Genomic DNA, 22361 nt, shown 5'->3' on the forward strand with positions numbered 1-22361 from the left:
GTCCGATCTCCTTAAGGGAACTTAAAATTAAGCCAGTTATGTAATATGAGTCAGGTGATATTCTGCCCCATTGAAGTCAATTTTGCTACTGACTTTCTCAGGGCCAAGATTTCCTCCGCTATGTACAGTAATAGAGAGGTAGCCATGTTAGTCTGATCTTGTTAAAACAAAAGGAAAAACTATGTAGAACTTTAAACACTAACAAGATGGTTTAATAGGTGAATGAGCTTTTGTGGGCCAGACCCACTTCCTGGCCCACGAAAGCTCATCACCTATTAAAACATCTTGTTAGTCTTTAAAGTGCTGCATAGTTTTTCCTTCCACTATGTACAGGCAGAGATGATCACATAAATGTGAATACCCTGCTATTACATGGTTCAGCACAAAACATTTCAGATTTTTTCCCCACATTTAAGATTGTTTATGTGAAATCAATATGCAGAAGTTTCCAACAAACCACTGTATAGTTTATTGATATCAGAGAAAAACTCTCTTGAGATTCATCATTAATTCCTTCAACTGTTGCATTTTATTCAATGGAGTAGTATTGGTATAAAATGATATAGTGAAAGTGTGCTACGAGTTTTCTAAGGTCACACCAACTTTTCATCTCACAAGCTGTACATTTGTGAATTCTATTAACACTAAAGGAAATTATGTACACAAAGCATATCCCAAAGCAGCGAGAGGAAAATACACTCTTGAATATTTAAGTAACCATATGATTGGATTATTCAGTTACTTATTTATTAGAAAAACAGAATGGAAGCAGACATTTAAGAAAGTGAAACAAAATTACATGGAGTTTCAAATAAGAAATATAGTACATCCAATATTTTCGAGACCAGTTGTGAAAATGTTTCTTATATTAACTTGAATGTTTAGCCAGCTCTGAAATGCTTGATTTATTGACCAGAATAGTTTCATTTCATGAAAAAAACCATTATTTGTGAATGTGAAGGCTGTAGCATAAGAATTATTGTCTCATTAAGGGCTTGATCTACTGGTTATGTGATTGAAGACAGTGGGATTGTTTTAACTGAATTCAGTGAGTTTTGGACTGGACTCTAATTCCTTTTATACAAGAAGGTGACTATTTCCTTTTTCAGAGAAAATAATTTGGTAAAGGTCAAAAGATTACATTGCATGCCAATTCCTGTCTCATGACTTCGTAATGGATGATAACCTGATGCAAAAAGGTGCAACAAGTAAACAAATATTTTTCAATAAATTGCAAAGTATCATTATTATTCTTTTTATATATTAAAATGAGGAACATAGAATAAATATCCACTTTACAAACAACTGCAAACCTATTCCCTCTTTGTTATCAATTCACAATTTATGAGTTGACTGAAGTCATTTATGTTTTTCATACAATTAACCTGGATTTGAATCATAACTCACTGTTAGCAAAATATAATAGAGGTCACTTGTTACAATCACACATCTATATTTTGGCACCACTCTATTAATTTATATATATTTATCCTCAGAATTCAATAGATCTTAATTAATGTAATATTTACATTCTTAATAATGTACAGTGTATATTCCCACCCTGCGATAATACAGTCTTCGGGAATGTTGGCTGTATCAAGATAAAATCAACAGCTGATATACTTTCAAAAGTCTATGATTGTCCCTGGTTTTAATCATCAAAGAGCTGAGAACGTAAGAATGCAACTCAGAATCATAATCCCATTTGTTACCACATGGACTACCAACTCAAATGATTTTGTTCCTCTGGAGTTTAAACCTATAAAAATACAAAAATAAAACCACTTAAGGAAAGCATGCATGAGTACCTTGTGTCAGATCTATTTTTCAAAGAATTCAGAATCATTCATATTTGTCAACAAAAATGCATACACAAATGTTATGAATTACAATAATTCATAATCCAATCATGCAAAGTGTGGCATATCCTCAGTGCCACTGATGCTAGCACTTCACAAAATTAGGACCATGGTGTTCCGTTTTCTTTAATGGGCTCACGTATATTTTTACAGCAGCATTGCCCAGGAATTACAGAAATAAAGTGACACAAGTGCATCTCAACAAGAGAAAGAAGGAACCTTTCCTAATAGCTGGCACCTTCTTTGAAGATACTTTTGGAGGAAAGCATTGCAAATGCGACACAATACCCCAGTTGATTACCACAAAATTGGGACAACATAATTCCTATTGATCATACCTGGTGGTCATTTTTTTCCAAACTGGGTGTTGGTCCCACTCTCTAGGCCACTGCTGGGCTATGTCTACACTGGCAGGTTCTTGTGCAAAAACTCAAGAACACAAGAACAAGTCCACACTGCCATGTACTTTTGCACAAGAGCATCCATGGCAGTATGGATGCTTTCTTGCACAAGAAAGCTCTGATGGCCATTTTAGCCATAGAGGATTCTTGTGCAAGAAACCCCTGCCGCACGTCCACACTGCCCTTTTGCCAAGAGCGCTTGTGCAAAAGGGCTTACACTTAGAAAAGAGCATAGCTCTTGTGCAAGAAGCCCTCTCCTCCCACGCTTAACTGTAAATCTTCTTGCGCAAGAGCATGTGGGAAGTATGATTGCTCTGTGGAAGAATGGCCGTTCTTGTGCAAGAATCCACTGTGTAGACATAGCCCAGAGGTACAGTTACCCTGAAAAGTTGTCACAACCTGACTGTATAAATGGCTTTCCCTTTTTTTTACATTAAACATAAAGCTATACAAGCAACTGCTAAAGGTTTATCCAGCATTAAGCCGTGCTATTGGTCATCTATGGTGGTTAAGATCTAGTTCGCCTTCCCTTTAGAAGAGCACTGCCTGCATGTTAAACAATAATATTCAGAAAAAAAAACTTACTTGACATTTTTGGAATCCTTATTTCCTCACTACTGCTGCCATCCCCACCGTCACTGACTGTTCTTATTTCTATGAGATAATCTTCCTCAAATGGGACCATAATCTCAGCGGAGGTATTATTTGTCTCCAATATATGAGTTTTGCTTTGTCTATTTTGCCTGTACAAAATCTGAATGTGAAGAGATTAGAAAAAAAAGAAGTAATTGGATTTTTTAGGGTCTTTGGGAGAGCATTATTTCTCATCTCTCATACACATGTAATTCTGCATTTTCAGAACCCTGCAGATTTATTGAGCAGAAACACAGACTACTTCAGAAACTTATAATCATTTTCTGTGTAGACTCAGTATGGGGGCCATAATGGGTGTAGTGCTTCACGTACAATGCCAATCCTTGTCCCAACTGCAATACAGTATTCATGCAATATAGATCCAAACCTCATTTACAGTGTGAATTCAGGCCAGGTCTACACTACACCAAATGGCTGGCTTAAGGTATTCAATGCCACCTACATAGAATATGTAGCTGGAGTTGCCTTACCTTAAGCTGAGCTTGGGGCTGTCTCCAATGTGGGAGGTCAGCATTGCAAAGCAAACACTTCTATCAGCTTTCTTTACTCCTCAGAACTGGGAAGAGTACAGACATCGGCCGGAGCTTCCCTCGGCACTTGATTTACAGGCCTATACTAGACCTGCCTAATTGAATGCCAGAACTTCGATCTCCGGTGTGGTGAATGAAGACTTGCCCTCACTGAAGATTATTAAAATGTATTATTCATGTATCTATTTCACTTAGTGTGGAATTACTGAGGATGGACATAAGGCCAGAATTTGGGGCTTCTCATCCACAATGGAGGCCAGATTTGAAAACAACTCAGCTCTCATTAAGATATCCAAATGAGGGATTTATTTTCATAAATGCTCATCACTCAGCCTCTCCCCTTGTGACACTCATGACCCCATTTTCAAAACAGCAAAGAACCCATCATGCTGAGCTCTTTTGAAAATCTTCCCATTTGCTTTTGATCTAAAGTCCATCAACATTAGTACCAATACTCGCATTGACTGCCGTGTAATGCTTATCTGCAGAAATGAAAAACAGTGAAGCCACCTGTAGGTGTATGTGTTAAAAAAGCACAAGCAGATAAATTATGTTGGACAGTGTTGGGTAGAACTTCCTCTCTCCTTACACATACTTCACTGCATTTAGTATTGTTCATGTGGACTTTTTTTGATATCATTGTGTCAGTTTACAGATTGTTTGGTCTATGTCACTGGTGAATGTGGGCTAGCTGGTGATACATTTAGATGCAAATCCCGCATGCACAAATAATTTCTTCTTCAAGAAGTCTTTCTCCTTTGCATACATAGCTCTGACTTCTTGCTCTTGACAGCTTTTTGAGATTTATATGCTAAAAAGATAACTGAAGAGTGAAGTGGACAGAAAAAAGATATTAATGAGCATTTTAAAAATAGGTTTTTTGCACTGAGTACTTAAAGAGATTTTAAAATGTTGAAATAGAAAAATAGTTCCTAGAAGCAAATTGCCAAAGAAGGGTATGTCTACACTACTCCGCTAGTTCGAACTAGCGGGGGTAATGTAGTCATCTGCACTTGCAAATGAAGCCCGGGATTTGAATTTCCCGGGCTTCATTTGCATGAAGCCGTCCAGCGCCATTTTTAAATGCCAGCTAGTTCGAACCCCGTGCCGCGTGGCTACATGCGGCACGGAGTAGCTAGTTCGGATTAGGCTTCCTAATCCGAGGCGTTCCACGAGGCATACAGCTAGTTCGGATTAGAAGCCTAATCCGAACTAGCTACTCCGTGCCGCAGGTAGCCGCGCGGCACGGGGTTCGAACTAGCCGGCATTTAAAAATGGCGCCGACCAGCTTCATGCAAATGAAGCCCGGGAAATTCAAATCCCGGGCTTTATTTGCAAGTGCGGATGACTACATTACCCGCACTAGTTCGAACTAGCGGGGTAGTGTAGACGTACCTGGAGTGAGCCTAACAGAGCTCAGCAGTTTAGTCTGTTCCCCAAAGTGTATAGCTTGTCAAATAACATAACCGACTAATAACTTAGTGTGGACTCACCTCTTTTCAAAATATGTTGCACTTTATTTTTGATTGGGGAATAACTGGGCATAGCCTTGGGTTGAGTAAACCAACAATACCACAAAAGCCCTTTATACCCATACACACGTGTGTGAAGACTTGCATGGATAAGCATTTTGCCTAAAGGTCAGTATCTAAATTCTTCATGAAGGGAATGAAGAATCTTTCCTTTCTTGAACTGAATCATTGCCACATCCCTTCTTGATCAAAACCACTAAACAGGCTTCACACTAACTTTTCCTTTTTAAAATAATAGACTGCTTTAAAAAAAATTCAAATAGTGCTCCTTGGCTCTTTTGTTATTTAGAGGTCTATCCTCTGATATGTGTGGAGATGCATTAATGCATTCACAAATTATAAGAGCAGATGTCAGCCACATTTTAATTTTTATATTTAACTGCTCATCATGCATCCCAAACACTGAAGAAGTCAGTATTTCCCATTTAGTGATTATTCTCACGGAAAGTTGGATCATCACGAAGCATTTGCATTATTTGTGGTGCCTCTATTATAACCAATATGTATGATGCATTAGACAAAGAAATGATTTACCTTATAGCCTAGCACTTCTGATTCATTTTCCATTGTTTTTACATGTTCCCAATTCAAGCATATTTTTGAATTTGTCAGCTTCCATGCAATGTTTGCTGGTGGTTGACTTGGTGCTTTAAAAAAAGATAATAACAAGAGATAATTGGATATTAATTTGCATAGTGTAATCAAATAATCTGCTGACATGAAAGTAACCAATGCATGACTGATCCAAGTGAAGAAGAGTAAAAATATTTTCAGGTCAGTCGTTACTATCATTTTAGATAGAATAGTCAAGTTCTACTCAGAACACATATCATTTACTGACAAAAGTGAAATTTTGGAATATAGGCAGAATCTGGTTCTTTCTGACAATATTATGTTACACTGAATAGATTTCATTGAATTTGAAGTACTATTGTTAGTGCATAGATGCAAGGTATTACAAAATGCTTTTTTTATGTGTCCTCTATTTCAGGGGGAGAAAAATGAGGTCACAAAGTTTGAAGCAAGCTCAATGAACAAGTCTGTATTTGATAGGTCAGACTGCCAGTGTAACCCACTCACCTTCTGGGTGTGGTTCACTGTCCCAGCTAATGGCACTGAGAAGCAGCTGGCTTTTAGTTCATGCAGTAGAGACTCTCACACTAAGCTCTAGAGGTCCCAGGTTTGATTCTGCCCTCAAATTTCTGGGGTCTGCCAGCATTACACCAGGTTTTAGGAACCTTTATGTACAGTAGACATTTGAAGGCAAAAATAAATGCATTAGATTCTAGATCCACAATGTTCTAAATCCTCAAAGGTACTTAGGTGACTAATGCCTATAACAATCCATTGGAGTTAGGCTCCTATGCACCTTTACATGATTAGTGCCTAAATTCAACATTTAAGCACCATTAACATGCAATGTTGAATTTAAGCACCACTGAGATCCTCAAAACTCTGATCAACTGCCAACTAACCCAGTAGGCACCTGGAGTCTCCAAGGACTTGTGGGCATGTACAAAAATGCCTATGTTCTGACTGCCACCAAGCTGCTTGGTGCCCTCACCATTGCAGGATCCCTTAATCTGAGATGTGTGCTCATAATCCTCCATCTTTTTTCATGAAAAAGGACTGACTAGGTTTAGGAGACGAACCCTGGAGAGGGTTCATGGCTGAGAAGCCTAAATAAGGTGCCGTGTCTCTCTTTGCCTAGAATTAGGCAACTAAATATCTTGGGGTAGAGACCAAGGGACTTAAGCCCCCCCTCCCTCACATCTTTGCATGTCCTACTGGCAAGTTTAAGGAGCCCCTTACTCAGCTGTCTTGGACTATGTCCCATTTGAGGATTTAGATCCAAGTATCTAAGCACAGTTTGTGCCATTGATAATCTACCCCCAAATGACTGCGTTTACATACTGGCTGATTCAGAGATCTCCAAGTATGTGTGAAGTTGAAACTGCATCTCTGAAGTAGATGGGAGATTTAGAATGGTGGCTTGTCTTCTGGCTGAATGGTGTATCCTTCTGGATTAGGGACACATCTGGGAGAAAAGTATTTAGCAATTAAGGGAATTAGATGAGATTGCCCAAAGAGGAATGTGGACCATTGGCAACAGCAAGTAGAAAATATCTCCAGTAGCCAGAGATGGGACATTGGATATGCAGGGCTTTGAATTACTATAGTGATTTCTTTCGTGAGTGTCTTCTCATTGGTCTCTCAGATATGCCCATGATCTGATTGTCATACCTGGTATTGGGAAAGAATTTTCCTCCAGGTCAGATTGGCAGATATTCTGGGATTTGTTTTGGGGGGCGGCCTTCCTCTGCTATGTGGGGCACAGGTCACTCTCAGGTTTGAACTGGAATAAATGGTTGATTCTCTGTAACTGGGGCTATGTCTAAACTACATTCTCTTTCGAAAGAGGGATGTAAATTAGGCAGATCAAAAGTGCAAATGAAGCAGGGATTTAAATATCCCACGCTTCATTTGCATAATCATGTCACAGCGTTCTTTTGAATAAAGGATAGAAATGTAGCCATGTTAGTCTGGTCTAGCTGAAACAAAAAACAGGACTATGTAGCACTTTAAAGCCTAACAAGATGGTTTATTAGGTAATGAGCTTTCGTGGGCCAGACCCACTTCCTCAGATCAAATAGTGGAAGAAAATTGGCACAACCATATATACCAAAGGATACAATCAAAAAAATGAACATACATGAAAAGAACAAATCAAATTTCAGAACAGAAGGGGTATGAAAGAGGGACGTAAATGTCTGTGAGCTAATGATATTAGAGGTGATAATTGGGGAGGCTATCTTTGTAATGGGTAAGATAATTAATGTCTTTGTTTAGACCGAAGCGTAAAGTATCGAATTCAAGCATGAATGACAAGTCAGAGGATTCTTTTTCAAGTCTGGTGTTAAAAGGTCTTTGTAGCAGGATGCAGGTAATCAAGTCATTGAGACAATGCCATTTCTCATTGAAATGGCAAGAAACTGTTTTTTCTTTGTGATCCTGTCTAATATCTGTTTTGTGGGCATTGATTCTTTGGCGAAGCATATGAGACGTTTGTCCAATGTACATAGCAGACGGACACTTTTGGCACATGATAGCATAAATTATATTTCTGGATGAGCAGGAATATGTGTTCTTGATCTTATAACTCACTTGGTTAGGTCCAATAATGGAATCAGCAGAGTGAATATGTGGACAAAGCTGGCAACGGGGTTTGTTGCAAGGGAAGGTTCCAGGGTTGGTATTAGTGTGGTATGTCCTGTGGTTGTTGGTAAGAATCATCCTGAGGTTACGTGGTTGTCTATAGGAGACTACGGGTCTGTCTCCCAGAACCTCTCAGAGTTTAGCATCTTGTTCCAGTATAGGTTGTAGTTTATTGATAATGTGTTGGACAGCTTTAAGTTGGGGGCTGTAGGTGATGACAAGTGGTGTTCTATTATTGGTTTTCTTGGGTCTGTCTTGAAGTAGATGGTTTCTAGGTATTCGTCTGGCTCTTTCAATTTGTTTTTTTATTTCTCTGGGTGGGTAGTTGAGGTTTATAAATGCTTAGTAGAGATCCTGAAGTTTCTAGTCTCTGTCACTGGGATTAGAGCAGATGAGGTTGTATTGTATTAGAGCAGATGAGGGCTTGGCTATAGACGATGGATCGTATGGTGTGTTCTGGATGGGAGCTGGAGGCATGTTGGTAACTGTATGAGTCGGTGGGTTTTCTGTAGAGAGTGGTGTCTAATTTTCCATTGGTGATTTGTACTGTGGTGTCCAGGAAAGGGATCTCTCGTGTAGAATGGTCCAGGCTGAGATTGATAGTGGGGTGTAGGTTGTTAAAATCTCTGTGGAATGTCTCCAGTGTTTCTTGGCCATACGTCCAAATCATAAAGATGTCAACGATGTAGCATAAGTAGAGAAGGGGTAAAAGGGGACGGGAGCTGAGGAAACATTGTTCTAAGTCAGCCATAAAGATCTTAGTGTACAGGATCTTTCGAAAAAGTGGGTTTTTTTTTTCCAAAAGAACCACATCTAGACAGTGGTTTCACTTTTGAAATACCCTTTTTTGAAAGAAAACTGTGATGTGATTATGCAAATGAAGCACAGGATATTTAAATCCGTGCTTCATTTGCACTTTAAATCTGCCTAATTTACATCCCTCTATCGAAAGAGGGATGTAGTTTAGACATTCTCTGGAAGTCTTCAAATCATGATTTGTGTATTTCAGTAACTCAGCTAGAGGTTATAGGTCTGTTATAGGTTTTATGGCCTGCAATGTGTAGGAGGTCAGATGATATGATCATGCTGGTCCCTTCTGGCTTCAAAGTCTGTTAATGTAGATTTGGATGGAAATGAAGAAAGTAAGGAAGAATCTGGATTCATTCAGGCCAGTATGACTCCTATAGTTGGGCTTCAGATCCAAGATGGATATGTTAATTTTCTGGGATCCATTTTCTCCCTTTTAATACTATGTACCACTGTTCCCATAGCTGACCTTGACATTTAACAAATGTAAATTATAAGGAACAGTTAATTGGATAACAATCTGTAATCTCTTTTGTTTCTTACAGAGGTAGAACAAACTAATTGTTGCATTATGTGAGAAAAGTGGTGCTGTTTTTTCATAATTGTGAAGAGTTTAATCCTTTATATCATTAGGAAATGAAGATATTGGTTAACCATCCAGGTGTAACCACACAGATGTGTGCATATTTCAATTATTCTCTCACTCAGAAAAAGTGTGAAAGCTGGGTGAATACTGATTTCTTTTTTTAAAAAAATTCATGAACTTGAATAAAAAATCAACTCACTTAAATTCATATCCGCTTATTTGCTTTTCGCAAACACTTTTACAAGCAATTATGGAAAAGATAGCTACATTAAAAATATGGACTAGCTTTGGCCTGCTGGAGAATAGGAAACGAAGTCTTCTTTATTTTTTTAACCACAGTATTTCAGATATCTTGGAAGACAAGTGGTTTGATGGCATCAATTTTAATACCCTTATAATAAATGTATACTGTTTATAATCACTTTACATATTATCAGTTCTCATTATTGAAAGATGAGAATATTTTTAAAGAGTTTGAACATTTAATACATATTTTAAAATACTGAATTTGTTATTTTTACGTTAAATGAGCCATTAACATAATCCTTAGAGTGGGGGTAGCATTAGTCGTTGTACAATAAGCATACATTTATTTTCTTCCTGTCCTGCCATCAGGTTATAATGTATTTAACCATTGTTATTCATGTACTAAAAAGAGGATCTTCTCTTGCATGTACTGAATCATTTCCAGAGACTGTCCATTTTCCATTATTCAAATGTCCTACTAAGAAGATCCCAGCCATGGACCACAGATATTATGGCTCAGTTTTGCTTTTTTTTAAAAAAATGTAACAGTAGCTCATACTATGAATTATTATTTTTTTAAATACTTACATTGCACTATTAAGTAATAATATGGAGATGGTATTTGATCAAAAAGAAAAATGCATAAATGAGAGAAAGACATGGTAAATACTTTGTTTTTGTCTATATAAGGACTGATCACATGTTCACAGATGAAGAGTAGCTTGTAGATACAAGGCATAAGAAAAGTTATAACACTTAATACTGAATTTGGGGCAGTTAAGTTTAGAATGTATTTTGAAAATCTGGTCTATTTCTGTGTGTATGTAAGGGTACATCTAGACTACAGGCTTTTGTCGACAGAAGTTTTGTCAACAGATACTGTCGACAAAACTTCTGTCGACAAAGAGCGTCTACACTACATTCAGTTCTGTTGACAAAGCAAGCTGCTTTGTCGACATGGTAGTGTAGATGCAAAGGACAGTTTACATGCAATAACACTTTCTGTCGACAGAAAGTCTGTCGACAGAAGGCGTTATGCCTCGTAAAATGAGGTTTACCAGCGTTGACAAAACTGCTGAGTTCTGTCGACGTTATGTCGACAGAACTCAGTGGTAGTGTAGACGCAGGTATAGTTTTGTCGACAAAAGTCCACTTTTGTCGACAAAACTCTGTAGTCTAGACACACCCTAAGAGAGTGAATGAACAAGAATATTTTCTTTCCAGAACTGATTTTCTCTTTTCCTATAAACTAACACTGATTCTTGGGATCCTGGAAAATACTGTGTGTTTTTACATAGGAAATATTTGACTACTGATAAACAAACTCAATGGGGGCAAAATCTGGTTATTCTACTATCCCCAGAAGTTCCAGAGATCTCTAATATGGCACAGATCTCTAATATGGCACGATCACTGCCATAGACCCTAGCTGTAAAGTCACAATTCCTATTATGGTATAGATTCCGGTTGCCTTGTGCAGTAAAACTGTAATGGAGGGGGAGGAGATCTCAGAGGGAATACCTTATATAGGTAAAGGCCGTCTGGAGCTAGTATTAGTTCCCTTCAGCACAAGAATGTAGGCTGGCCTTCCATCATGCATTTCCTAAATACCAAAGCGTATTCTTCCATGCAGCTAGAAGTACCATATCCATTGTTGTAGGTGATACATCTGAGAAGGCCTGAAGATGAAGCTGGAGTTCATTGTGCTAATGAAATAGTCAGTGGTGCAGTCACTACCCATGTAAATTAGAGCAGTCTTAAGGTTGTTCTAAGTTACTCTGGAGGCCCAATTGGTCCCTCCAGCCAGTGCTACATTAATGGACTAGAAAGGTGTTTAAGAGCTATCTTTTCTCATCCCCCACTCCTCCTTATGTCTCTGCAGAAAGCCAGGTGACTGGACTGGTAGATCTGGCCTATGGAGAAAAAATAATGTGCATACAATATTCTTATTAAAATAAATTAAGCAAACAAACCAAAGCCTAACAGTCTTTGCAATATTTGGAATTAGATTTTCTTAAGCTCCAAGATTCATCCCATTGAATATTTTGATGGGCAGATCTCACTTTGATATGTCATTTTAGTGCCATGATAATCAAAAGAAAACACAGATGCTTTACTAAACCTCAAGTATTTTAGTGCCTACTGAGGAGTGGGCAGTTGGTGGTGGAGGTAGGAAGTATCAACAAAGCTTCTATTGAACAAAGCAAGTGCTTACCCTCTTTTCTGTCAGTTATAATAAATACTAAAGATTGGCCTGAAACACACAGATCCAAATCCTCTTCAACTGTAGAGAATTACAGTTCTAGATCAGAGCTTCTTAGTTCAGGCCCATACCTACTGTACATTTTTAGGAACTGTTCTCAAGTGATAAATATTAATCTAAAGTGCTTAGTTTCATTTATTATTACTCTTATTTGATACTTGTCACATCTAAAGCACCTATCTTCTGAGGAATTTAGAGTTTTTCAAATATTAGCTAATGAGGCCTCAGATGTCTTAGTATACTTATATTCTTTTAATAGACAGGTAAATTAAGCTTATAAGAAATTAAGGGAGAGATTCTGCCATTTTCAGTCAGGGTGAGTAATGCCTTGCTGTATGCTAAGGTGACCAATTGCACAGCTTGAATGTCAGATTGTAGTAGGCTTGCGGCTTAAAAGGCTAGCCAGCCCTTGTTGCTATGCAGGCATACCTGAGCAACGCTCAACTATTAAGAAAAGGGGAAGCTGCAGAGAGGGTATTCCCTGGGGGTATGTCTACATTCCCACCCTAGTTCGAACTAGGGTGGTAGTGTAGACATACCCTGGGAAAGCAGAGTGGAGAAGGAGGAAGATGACTGATTGCTCAGAGCAAACAGGCTCCAGCAGAGAACACTGAGATACCGGGGATGAACTGGGAGAGCAACTTACGGAGGAGTTTATGAGAGAGATATAAAATGAATCCAAAGGTTGCTGGGAACAAGTAACTTCCAGCACAGAAACCTGGGACTTGGGGAGTGAGATCAGAGGCAGGAGGCCACCAAGCAACCTGGTGAGAAGATATGTAAACAGATCAGCTTGCGGAGGGATTTGAATGTGAATTAATCTAATAAACCAAAAACTAAGGAGGTGTGTGAATGGACAAAAGGAATTGCGAGGGCACTCAGCCACAGGATGACATATTCTAATTGCTATATGTCATGAGCCGCTCATAAAAGAACCATAGGCTAAAAGTTTCATTTTGAAAGTTAGCCTAAAATATTCATTTTGAAAGGTAAATTAAATGGCATAAAGCAGCCACTTTAATCAGGAAAAAAGACCAAATTTACTGGATAAACTGTTTGTTACAAAATTTGTGTTCAGCTCTAATTCTGATGTACTCTTTTGAGGAACAGGCAAAATTCTGTTTTGCTGACAATGAAGGTTACAAAAACCATTACTAAACAAAACATATGTTTTCTCTCTTCTACAGGTTAATGAAGGTGGGGAGAAGGGACTCAAGGTTATTGTGAGTAAAATAAATTATATGAATAGTAACTAGACATTTAGAGTGGGAAGGGTAGATCTTGAATTATTGGCCTTTCCCTATGCCCTAAGTATGATATTGCCAAAGAAACTCAGTGTCCAATTCCCATTGAATTTTGAGATCATTGAGGACTTTTACATAGGCCCTAATTCTGTACAGAAAATGCCACTCCAATTCTGTTTTCTCTAATAATATTTGAAATACATAAAGAGACCAGAAAAACTATTTTCATAAGCTATATGTCCTGGAACACTTCTGAGCTTTCATAATGTATCATAGCATTACACATTAAAAAATAATTCGACTCTTCTTAGTTGCCAATATGTTTTGCTTCCAGCATATGCCAAATTTACAGACTCTGTGCCAGGTTTCTGCCTGAAGTTATTTTTCACTTTCAACTCAGAAACAACCAAAAATAGGAATTTATTATGAAAATGATGTAAAAAATGTATAGCAGAGTTTACAGCCAGCACTATAATAATAAATTGGTTTTATATATCCCCTTGTATGTGTATTTTTCCATCTGTAGAAATTATATGTAATAAAGGCAAAAAACAGAATTATGACTAGGATTAAGACAGTATGTGAGATACACAGCATATATTTAATAGCAAAGAAAAATATATATCAATTAGTAACTGATATCTTTAACACTCCCACCACTGAATCTAATTAAGTATTAGTATACTTTCTAGCTGTAAATGCTATCAATCTTCAAGGAAAAGGGAAGTTTAAGTAGATGATTTAAGCCTTCAACAACAATGTGCTTATTTAGACATCATCTAGAGGTGATATAGCTGCTTAATATGTCATATGGCATGCACATGCATGCTCGCTATTGCACAAAATCGTTCTGCAAATTCTTGCTATATGTAACCCTTCAGTGCCCACTGAAGTTAGTGACTTCTACTGGGACTGGATTAGTCTTAAATCTTATTTTTATTGTGATTCTACAAATATGTCCCATCTGTGTAGACCTGTGGTTCAATGCTTTTTCTATTACTGTTAGCTAATGTTAAGACTCTCATGTCACTTTAAAAACTTGATACTGCAAGATGTTTGGTAGCTCCTAGACTGTACTTGATATTTCCAGGAGTTTCTCAACACCCTATAAAAACAAACCTTAGACCATCATCATTATTAGCTTCATTGGACAGAGTTCTGAAAAGGGAATGGTATATTTTATCATTATTCTTTTAGGGAAATTTAAATGACTGGATAATATACCTTTATATGAATCCATTACATATATTTCTCGCATTCTACAGAACAGTGGTGGATAGCAATGTAAACAGTAAAAACTTTTATTGCAAACAAGCAAACAAACAAACACCCTGAAGGAAACTCGTATTCCTGGTTCCCAATATTGTGGTTTGCCATTAGGAATAGCTTTTCTTTATTTGCTTGGCACCTCTTTTAAAATCTCACGTGAAAACATGCAGCAGTGAGGACATAATTGCTATTGAAAAGTAAATGTTTTTCAATGGTTGCCACTTAGCAACATCTGAAATGCAATAAGGAGTCCTGCAGCACCTTATAGACTAACAGACATCTGACGAAGTGGGTCTTTGCCCACGAAAGCATATGCTCCAATACATCTGTTAGTCTGGATCTGCAAAAGCGACAAGGAGTCCTGTAGCACCTTGTAGACTAACACGGCTATCCCTCTGATACTTGAAATGCAATTGTTATTTTCTGTACCAAAAATTGTGAGTGACTATGAAAATCACCTAACTGTAGTCTATAATGTACAAAATAGCCTGTAGGGGTAAGATCATGGTCCTATTTATATTAAAGGGAGTTATGCAATTGCCAGGACTAGATTAATCCACATTGCAATTAAATCCATAATTAGCCCATTCTGGCTGGTATACGCTTGGTTTAAGGGTCTGTTTTATTGTGTGTAGACATTTGGCCTCAGCCTGGTGCTGGGCTCTCAGACTCTGAAAGGTGGGAGGGTCCCAGAGCTCAAGTTGCAGCCTGAGCCCAAATGTCTACACCTTAATTAAACCAAACCTAAGCCCAAATCTCTTACCCTAGTTCAGGTAGCACAGGTCAGCCATTGGTGTCTAATTGTAGTGCAGATATATCTATTGCAGCCAGGATTTCACCCCAGGAGTTCCCTTTTGGTGTCTATGTACTGAATTGGCACCTCAGATATCACAATGTAGGAAACTGTGGGTAAATGTTGACTTTCTCATGGTGACTACTCTGCCTATTTCAGAGGGAGAGATACAGTAGTTTATTTTGTAAAGAAGTTGATTTTGCTTAATTCTGTGAAGCTATTTGGGATACATTTATTAACGTCATTACAGAAAACAAAGATGCATTGTAATATATTTATATAAGGCTACACATTTGTTCTGCTTCTATATTCCTTATTTAGTATGACAGTAAATACTTACGAGACTTCTTAGTAGTGATGTTGACTGGAGTGCTAGATGGTCCTGTTCCAGCTGTGTTGTAAGCTCTTATTGTTGCAAAATATAGTGTGTTGGCTTTTAATCCTGTGATGTTTTTTGCTGTTACATTTCCACTGACTCTAACTTTACCAGCTGCGGTTTCCTTGGAATCATCTGTCCAGTATAAAACCTGAATATTAAGGGCAAAGAACAGACAGTTCATTGTTTTCCTACCAATTACAGTCTTGATTGGAAAGGAGATAAGCCAACAACTAAGGTTTCAAGGAAGACAGCATGTTTTGTAATCAAAACTGCCAGGAAATAAAATGAAGCATGAATATTTATAGTGAAGAAATAAAATTTCAGACTCTGAATACAAATTAGAAAAGCAAATGAGAAATCCTTAGTTTTATAGATGTCCAAAAGGGAAACCTTGAGAAGGTAAGAAATTTTAAAGGCTTGTCTTATTTTATAATTTGAGCATATTTGAAGGAAACTTAAAAAAAGACACAATGAGACACTTATATGAGCCATCAAGGAGGATTTTAATTATGTTTCTTTACTATGTAGTTTTGTTACAATAGCAAATATTTTCTTAGACATCTCTTTTTTTCTAATAGATGTTTGATTTACTAAGGCTTGCATACTCTACACCCCTACCACTTTATATTAATATAAAGTATATTAATAAGTATATTAATATAAAGTATATTAGTATATTAATAATGATAGGACAATAGAAATTTAAATATTTCTGTTGTCTGCATTAGTTTTATTAAGGGCTTATTTTAACAATAATGCATGTGAAATGGGCTGGATTTACAGGACTGGAAGCTCAAGTAATATTTCAGTGTCAGTGTATTCATAGAACATATAGAGCACAAATGGGGGTAATGTAAAAAACTTCCTGCCCCGCACCCTGCACCAGAGTGCCATAACTCTTTGCTGAAGGCATCACTTCTGGGGATCAATTATTTCCAGATTTATATCCCATGAAAACCCATTGATAGCAATGGAATTGCATGCTGCGTACATAAAGGTGGAGTTTGGAGCAGGCCTTCATGACTATTCAGTGCAGGAGACTGCCAATCAGTGTGTGCAATAGGGAGAAATGTGCTATTATTGTAAGCTGTTATTTTTTATTACTGGGATAGCTATTCGCTGCGAGCTGGGCTGAGAATATCAATGCAATTTACATAAGCTACAGAACAGTCTTTTGATGATAACAATTTTCAGTTACTCCCGATTTCAAATGAATTTGTACTGGTGACCCAATGTCAAAACACTTGCTCTCTCTCATTTATATGCCTCAGAGCCATCAAGTGCCCGATGTTGCTCAAACAGTATTGAATTGCTTATACTGTAAGAACATGAATGGATAGGTGGAAGAAAAGTTAGAGTTTTTAGAATAAAATGCAAGTACTCTTAAATAGGTTGAACCTCTCTAGTGCCGAAATCTCTGGTCTAACAACATCTGTTCACTTATCATGGGCATGGCCAAGTTTCCTGTGGTCCCATAAAGTTTGCTTAAAGCCAACATTCCTGGCTCTCAATGTTCTGTGTTGTTACTTAGTTCTAATTTACTCCTAAATGTCTTCTAAGAGCCCAATAAGCAGTGGAAGTGTTGGTAATGCTGCTATATAATGTTTTACCTTCTGTGGTTCAGAAAACTCTCTGGTTCAACATCAGTCAGGTTCTGAGAGTCCTAGCCTAGAGAGGGTCAACCTGTAGTATTCATTGCAAAAGAGCAGACCTAAGGGTTGATTATGAAGGCATAATTTATTTTTTGCCATTATAGGAAGGCACAGACAGAACAGTAGTATACAAATCCTTGTGATTATTCCAGGTGAAATGTTGCTAATGAGAGCTGGGTTAAGGTTTCTTTATCCATTAACTCACTGTAATGGAAGGCAAACTAGAATATGCATGGCTCTTAGAAGAGATATGATTGCAATGAAGTCCGAAAAGAACATCTTTCAATAAAAATATAATTAATGTTACATGCATCACCTCATAGCCAAGCACCCTTCCTGTATGCCTGTTCCATGCTATAGCATTCCAGGAGACTTCAACTTCAGAAGCGGAAAAGCTCTGCACGGAAACCCCCGATGGTGCAATCTGAGGCTCTAAGATCATAGGAAAGAAAAGGCAGGTCTGTAATAAATGCAATTTACAGAACATATCATTGGATTAAAAGCTGAGAACATCTAAAGCGCAGGAACTAAAAGGAACAAAAGGTATTGTGGTTAAGGCACTGGGCTGTAACTCAGGAAATTTGATTTCAGTTCCTTGTTTTTCAGACATCATGTGTGACCTTGGCTAAGTCAATTTTAAAAAATGCTCAACTCCTGCAACATAAGCCAGATTTTCAGAAAAGCTCAGCTCCAATTTAAGCAACAAAATAAGTGGCTATGTTTACAATAGTGCTTAGCATCCACAATATCAAACTCTTTAGAAAACTATGGATATAAGCAGCATCTTTTAGCCTTCTTCTGATTCCATAGATGGGAGCTGTTAGATGATAAGTGGTTTTGAAAATCTGGACCTACACCCTCTTCACTTGAACCCCCATCCAAAAAATGCAGGTCATATTTTTTCCTCTTCTATGAAACAGCCCCAAAGAGAATACAATAGCAAGCAAAATGTGGTAGCATATCTGAGCAATGCCTGGCACTATGAGGCCATAGTTCTCTATATTCTAGTAAGGAGGAGAGGATGGAAGATGACAAAATATGGGTAAGATCAGAAACAGTCAGTTGAAAAAGAGTGCCATTCAAAAACATCAGGAAATGCCAGATGGCTAAACAGTGACAAATTTTTAAATTGCTTATACACAATGCTAGAAGTCTAAATAATAAGATGCGTGAACTAAAGTGCCTCATATTTAAGGAAGATATTGATATAATAAGCATCACAGAAACTTGGTAGAATGAAGACGAACAATGGCACACAGTCATACCAGGGTACAAAATATATCAGAAGGACAGAATAGGTCGTGTTGGGGAGGGAGTGGTGCTCTTCGTGAAAGAAAATGAAGAATCAAATGAAGTAAAAATCATAAATGAGCCAAAATGTTCCATAGAATTTCTGTGGATAGTGATCCATGCTCTAATGATAAGAGTATAGCAGTAGGGATCTATTACTAACCACCTGACTAGGAGACCGTTAGGCTGCTTTTGCGGAAAAACTTGCCAGCTGTCTACACTGGCCGCTTGAATTTCCTCAAGAACACTGACGATCTCATATAAGAAATCAGTGCTTCTTGTGGAAATACTATGCTGCTCCCGTTCAGGCAAAAGTCCTTTTGCACAAAAGCTTTTGTGCAAAAGGGCCAGTGTAGACAGCTCAGATTTGTTTTGCGCAAAAAAGCCCCGATCGTGTAAATGGCGATCAGGGCTTTTTTGCGCAAAAGCGGGGCTAGATTGGCACGAACGCTTTTCCACAAAAAGTGCTTTTGCAGAATAGCGTCCATGCCAATCTAGACGCTCTTTTCCACAAATGCTTTTAATGGAAAACTTTTCTGTTAAAAGCATTTTTGGAAAATCATGCCAGTCTAGACGTAGTCTTAGTGACTATGAAATACAAAAGGAGATTATAGAGAGGTTATCAAAATAAAAATTCAATAATAGTGGGGGATTTCAACTTTCCCATACAGACTGGGTACACGTCACTTCAGGATGGGATGTAGACATAAAGTTATATGACATCTTAAATGACTGCTTCTTGGAGCAGGTGATTCTGGAACCCACAATTTTGGGGAGAGGCAATTCTTGATTTATTCCTAAGTGGAGCACAGGATTTGGTCCAAGAGGTAAATATACCTGTATTGCTTAGAAATAGTGACCATAATGCAATAAAGTTGAACATCTCTGTGATGGGAAAAACACCTCAGCAGCCCAACCCTGTGGCATTTAATTTCAAAAAGGGGGACTACACAAAAATGAGGAAGTTAGTTAAACAGAAATTAAAAGGTACAATGCCAAAAGTTAAATCCCTGCAAGCTGCATAGAGACTTTTCAAAGGCACCATATTAGAGGCCCAACTTCAACGTATCTCCCAAATTAAAAAACACAGTAAGAGAACTAAAAAAGTGTCACCATGGCTTAAAGATAAAGTAAAAGAAGCAGTGAGAGATAAAAAGGCATCATTTAAAAAGTGGAAGTTAAATCCTAGTGAGGAAAATGAAAAGAAGCATAAACTCTGTCAAACAACTAACCAAAACCTAAAAAAGTAATAGCAAAATATTTTTAAGTACATCAGAAGCAGGAAGCCTGTTAAACAACCAGTGGGACCACTGGACAATCGAGATGCTAAAGAAACACTGAAAGATGATAAGGTCATTGCAGAGGAAATAAATGAATTCTTTGTTTTGGTCTTCATGGCTGAGGCTGTTTGGGAGATTCCCAAACCTGAATATTCCCATTCATTTTAGGTGACAAATCTGAGGAATTGTCCCAGATTGAGGTATCATTAGAGGAGGTTTTGGAACAAATTGATAAACTTAACAGTAACAAGCCACCGGGACCAGATGGCATTCACCCAAAAGTTCTGAAAGAACTTAAATATGAAATTGCAGAAATATTAAATGCGGTTTGTAAACTATCCTTTAATTCTATACCTAATGATTGGAAAATAGTTAATCTGACACCTATATTTAAAAAGGGCTCTACAGGTGATCCCGGCAATGACAGACAGGTAAATCTAACATCAGTACCAGGCAAATTAGCTGAAACAATAGTTAAGAATAGAATTTTCAGACACATAGATGAACTTAATTTGTTGGGGAAAAGTCAACATGGATTCTATAAAGGGAAACTTAGCTTTCCAGAAAGCCTTTGACAAGGTCCTTCACCAAAGGCTCTTAAGTAAAGTTAGTAGTCATGGGATAAGAGGGAATGTCCTCTCCTGGACTGATAACTGATTATAAGACAGGAAACAAAGGGCAGCAATATATGGTCAGTTTTCAGAATGGAAAGAGGTAACTAGTGGTGTCCCCTAAGGGTCTGTACTGGAACCAAACCTATTTAGCCTATTTATAAATAATCTGGAGAATGGGGTAAACAGTGAGGTGGCAAAATTTCCAGATGATACTAAACTGCTTAAGATAGTTAAAAGCAAAGCAGAGTGTGAAGAATTTCAAAAGGATCTCACAAAACTAGAGGATTAGGAAACAAAATGGCAAATGAAATTTAATGTTGATAAATGCAAAGTAATGCATACTGGAAAAATAATCTCAACTATACATACAAAATAATGGGAACTAATTTAGCTATAACGACTCAAGAGAGAGATCTTGGAGTCATTGTGGCTAGTTCTCTGAAAACATCCACTCAATGTGCAATAAGAGTCAAAAAATTCAAACATAACATTAGGAATCATTTAGAAAGGGATAGAGAATAAGACAGAGAATATGTTATTGCCTCTATACAAATCCACGGTATGCCCATATCTTGAATACTGTGTACAGATATGGTTGCATCATTTCAAAAAAGTTTGAAAAAGATTCAGAAAGGGCAAATGATTAGGGGTTTGAAACAGGTGCTATATGAAGAAAGATTAAAAAGACTGGGACTTTTCTTTAAAAAGAGGAAACTGAGTGGGGATATGATAAAAGTCTATAAAATCATGACAGGTATGGAGAAAGTGAATAAGGAAAAATTATTTTCTTGTTCCCATAGCATAAGAACTAGGGGTCACCAAATGAAATTAATGAGTAGCAGTTTAAAAAACAAAACAATAGGAAGTTTTTCTTTATGCAGTGCACAGACAATCTGTGGAACTTCTTGACAAAGGAGATTGTGAAGACCAGGACTTCAACAGAGTTCAAGAAAGAACTAGATAAATTCATGGAGGTTAGGTCCATCAATACTTATTAGTCAGAATGGAGAGGAATGGTGTCCCTAGCCTCTGTTTGTCAAAGACTGGAAATGGATGACTGGAAAGGGATCACTTGAGGATTAGCTGTTTTAGTCACTCCCTCTGGGGCATCTGGCATTGGCCATTCTCAGCAGACAGGATACCGGGCTAGATGGACCTTTGGTCTGACTCAACATGGCATTCTTATGTTCTTAGGAATGTGGCTGGGAACTAAAATGCTAATTTAACATTAATAAAATAGTAAATAATAATGACAATTATATTTACCATCTTCTCCTGCATAGACAATGGATATGGAGCTCAGGGTTCCTTCTCCTTCATTATTGTAAACACCCACTTTAACTTCAAAAGGGAATAGAGGCATAAGACTTTCATTTCTGTAGATATACTTTGATGATTCTACCGAAGACACTACTGCCTTCGTCCAGCTTGTTGAACCAAGAGGTCGAAACATAATGATGTAGCCAAAACCTTCCCCATTCTGTAGTTCTTCAGGAACTGACTGTAGATGTAGAGGAAATCAATCAATAAGCATTTGAAAGTATATACAGTTTTAATTGAATCTTCATTCTATCAGTATATTTCAGGTGCATTGATTTGGTTGACTGTGCCTTAGAGAAGATAATAATATTTGCTCCATCAGTCAATTTAATATTGAAATAAAAATCAAAACAATACATCTATTGAGGCAATCAATTTAGAAACAAAAGATTTGATCAGCCCCATTAAAGACATGCTCTTGCAAGT

General features: G+C 37.6%; 1 protein-coding gene across 3 annotated transcripts in view; it reads right to left on the bottom strand.

Annotated features, from left to right (window-relative positions):
- Positions 1 to 410: 410 nt before the first annotated feature.
- The window catches only part of CNTN6 (contactin-6), a 150174-nt gene continuing 128223 nt past the window's right edge, over positions 411 to 22361 (bottom strand). For all 3 annotated transcript variants that reach the window (XM_075938670.2, XM_006122484.5, XM_075938669.2), the window contains 6 exons: positions 21882 to 22116; positions 17748 to 17863; positions 15741 to 15927; positions 5511 to 5623; positions 2846 to 3014; positions 411 to 1759 (listed from right to left, as the gene is read on the bottom strand). In XM_075938670.2, coding sequence (XP_075794785.2) covers positions 1659 to 1759; positions 2846 to 3014; positions 5511 to 5623; positions 15741 to 15927; positions 17748 to 17863; positions 21882 to 22116 — 921 coding nt within the window. In that variant the 3' untranslated portion in view covers positions 411 to 1658. The remainder of the gene's footprint in view (positions 1760 to 2845; positions 3015 to 5510; positions 5624 to 15740; positions 15928 to 17747; positions 17864 to 21881; positions 22117 to 22361) is intronic.

This window comes from Pelodiscus sinensis, chromosome 11 (assembly GCF_052426305.1).
Source record: "Pelodiscus sinensis isolate ZL-2025 chromosome 11, ASM5242630v1, whole genome shotgun sequence".
Taxonomy (NCBI): domain Eukaryota; kingdom Metazoa; phylum Chordata; order Testudines; family Trionychidae; genus Pelodiscus; species Pelodiscus sinensis.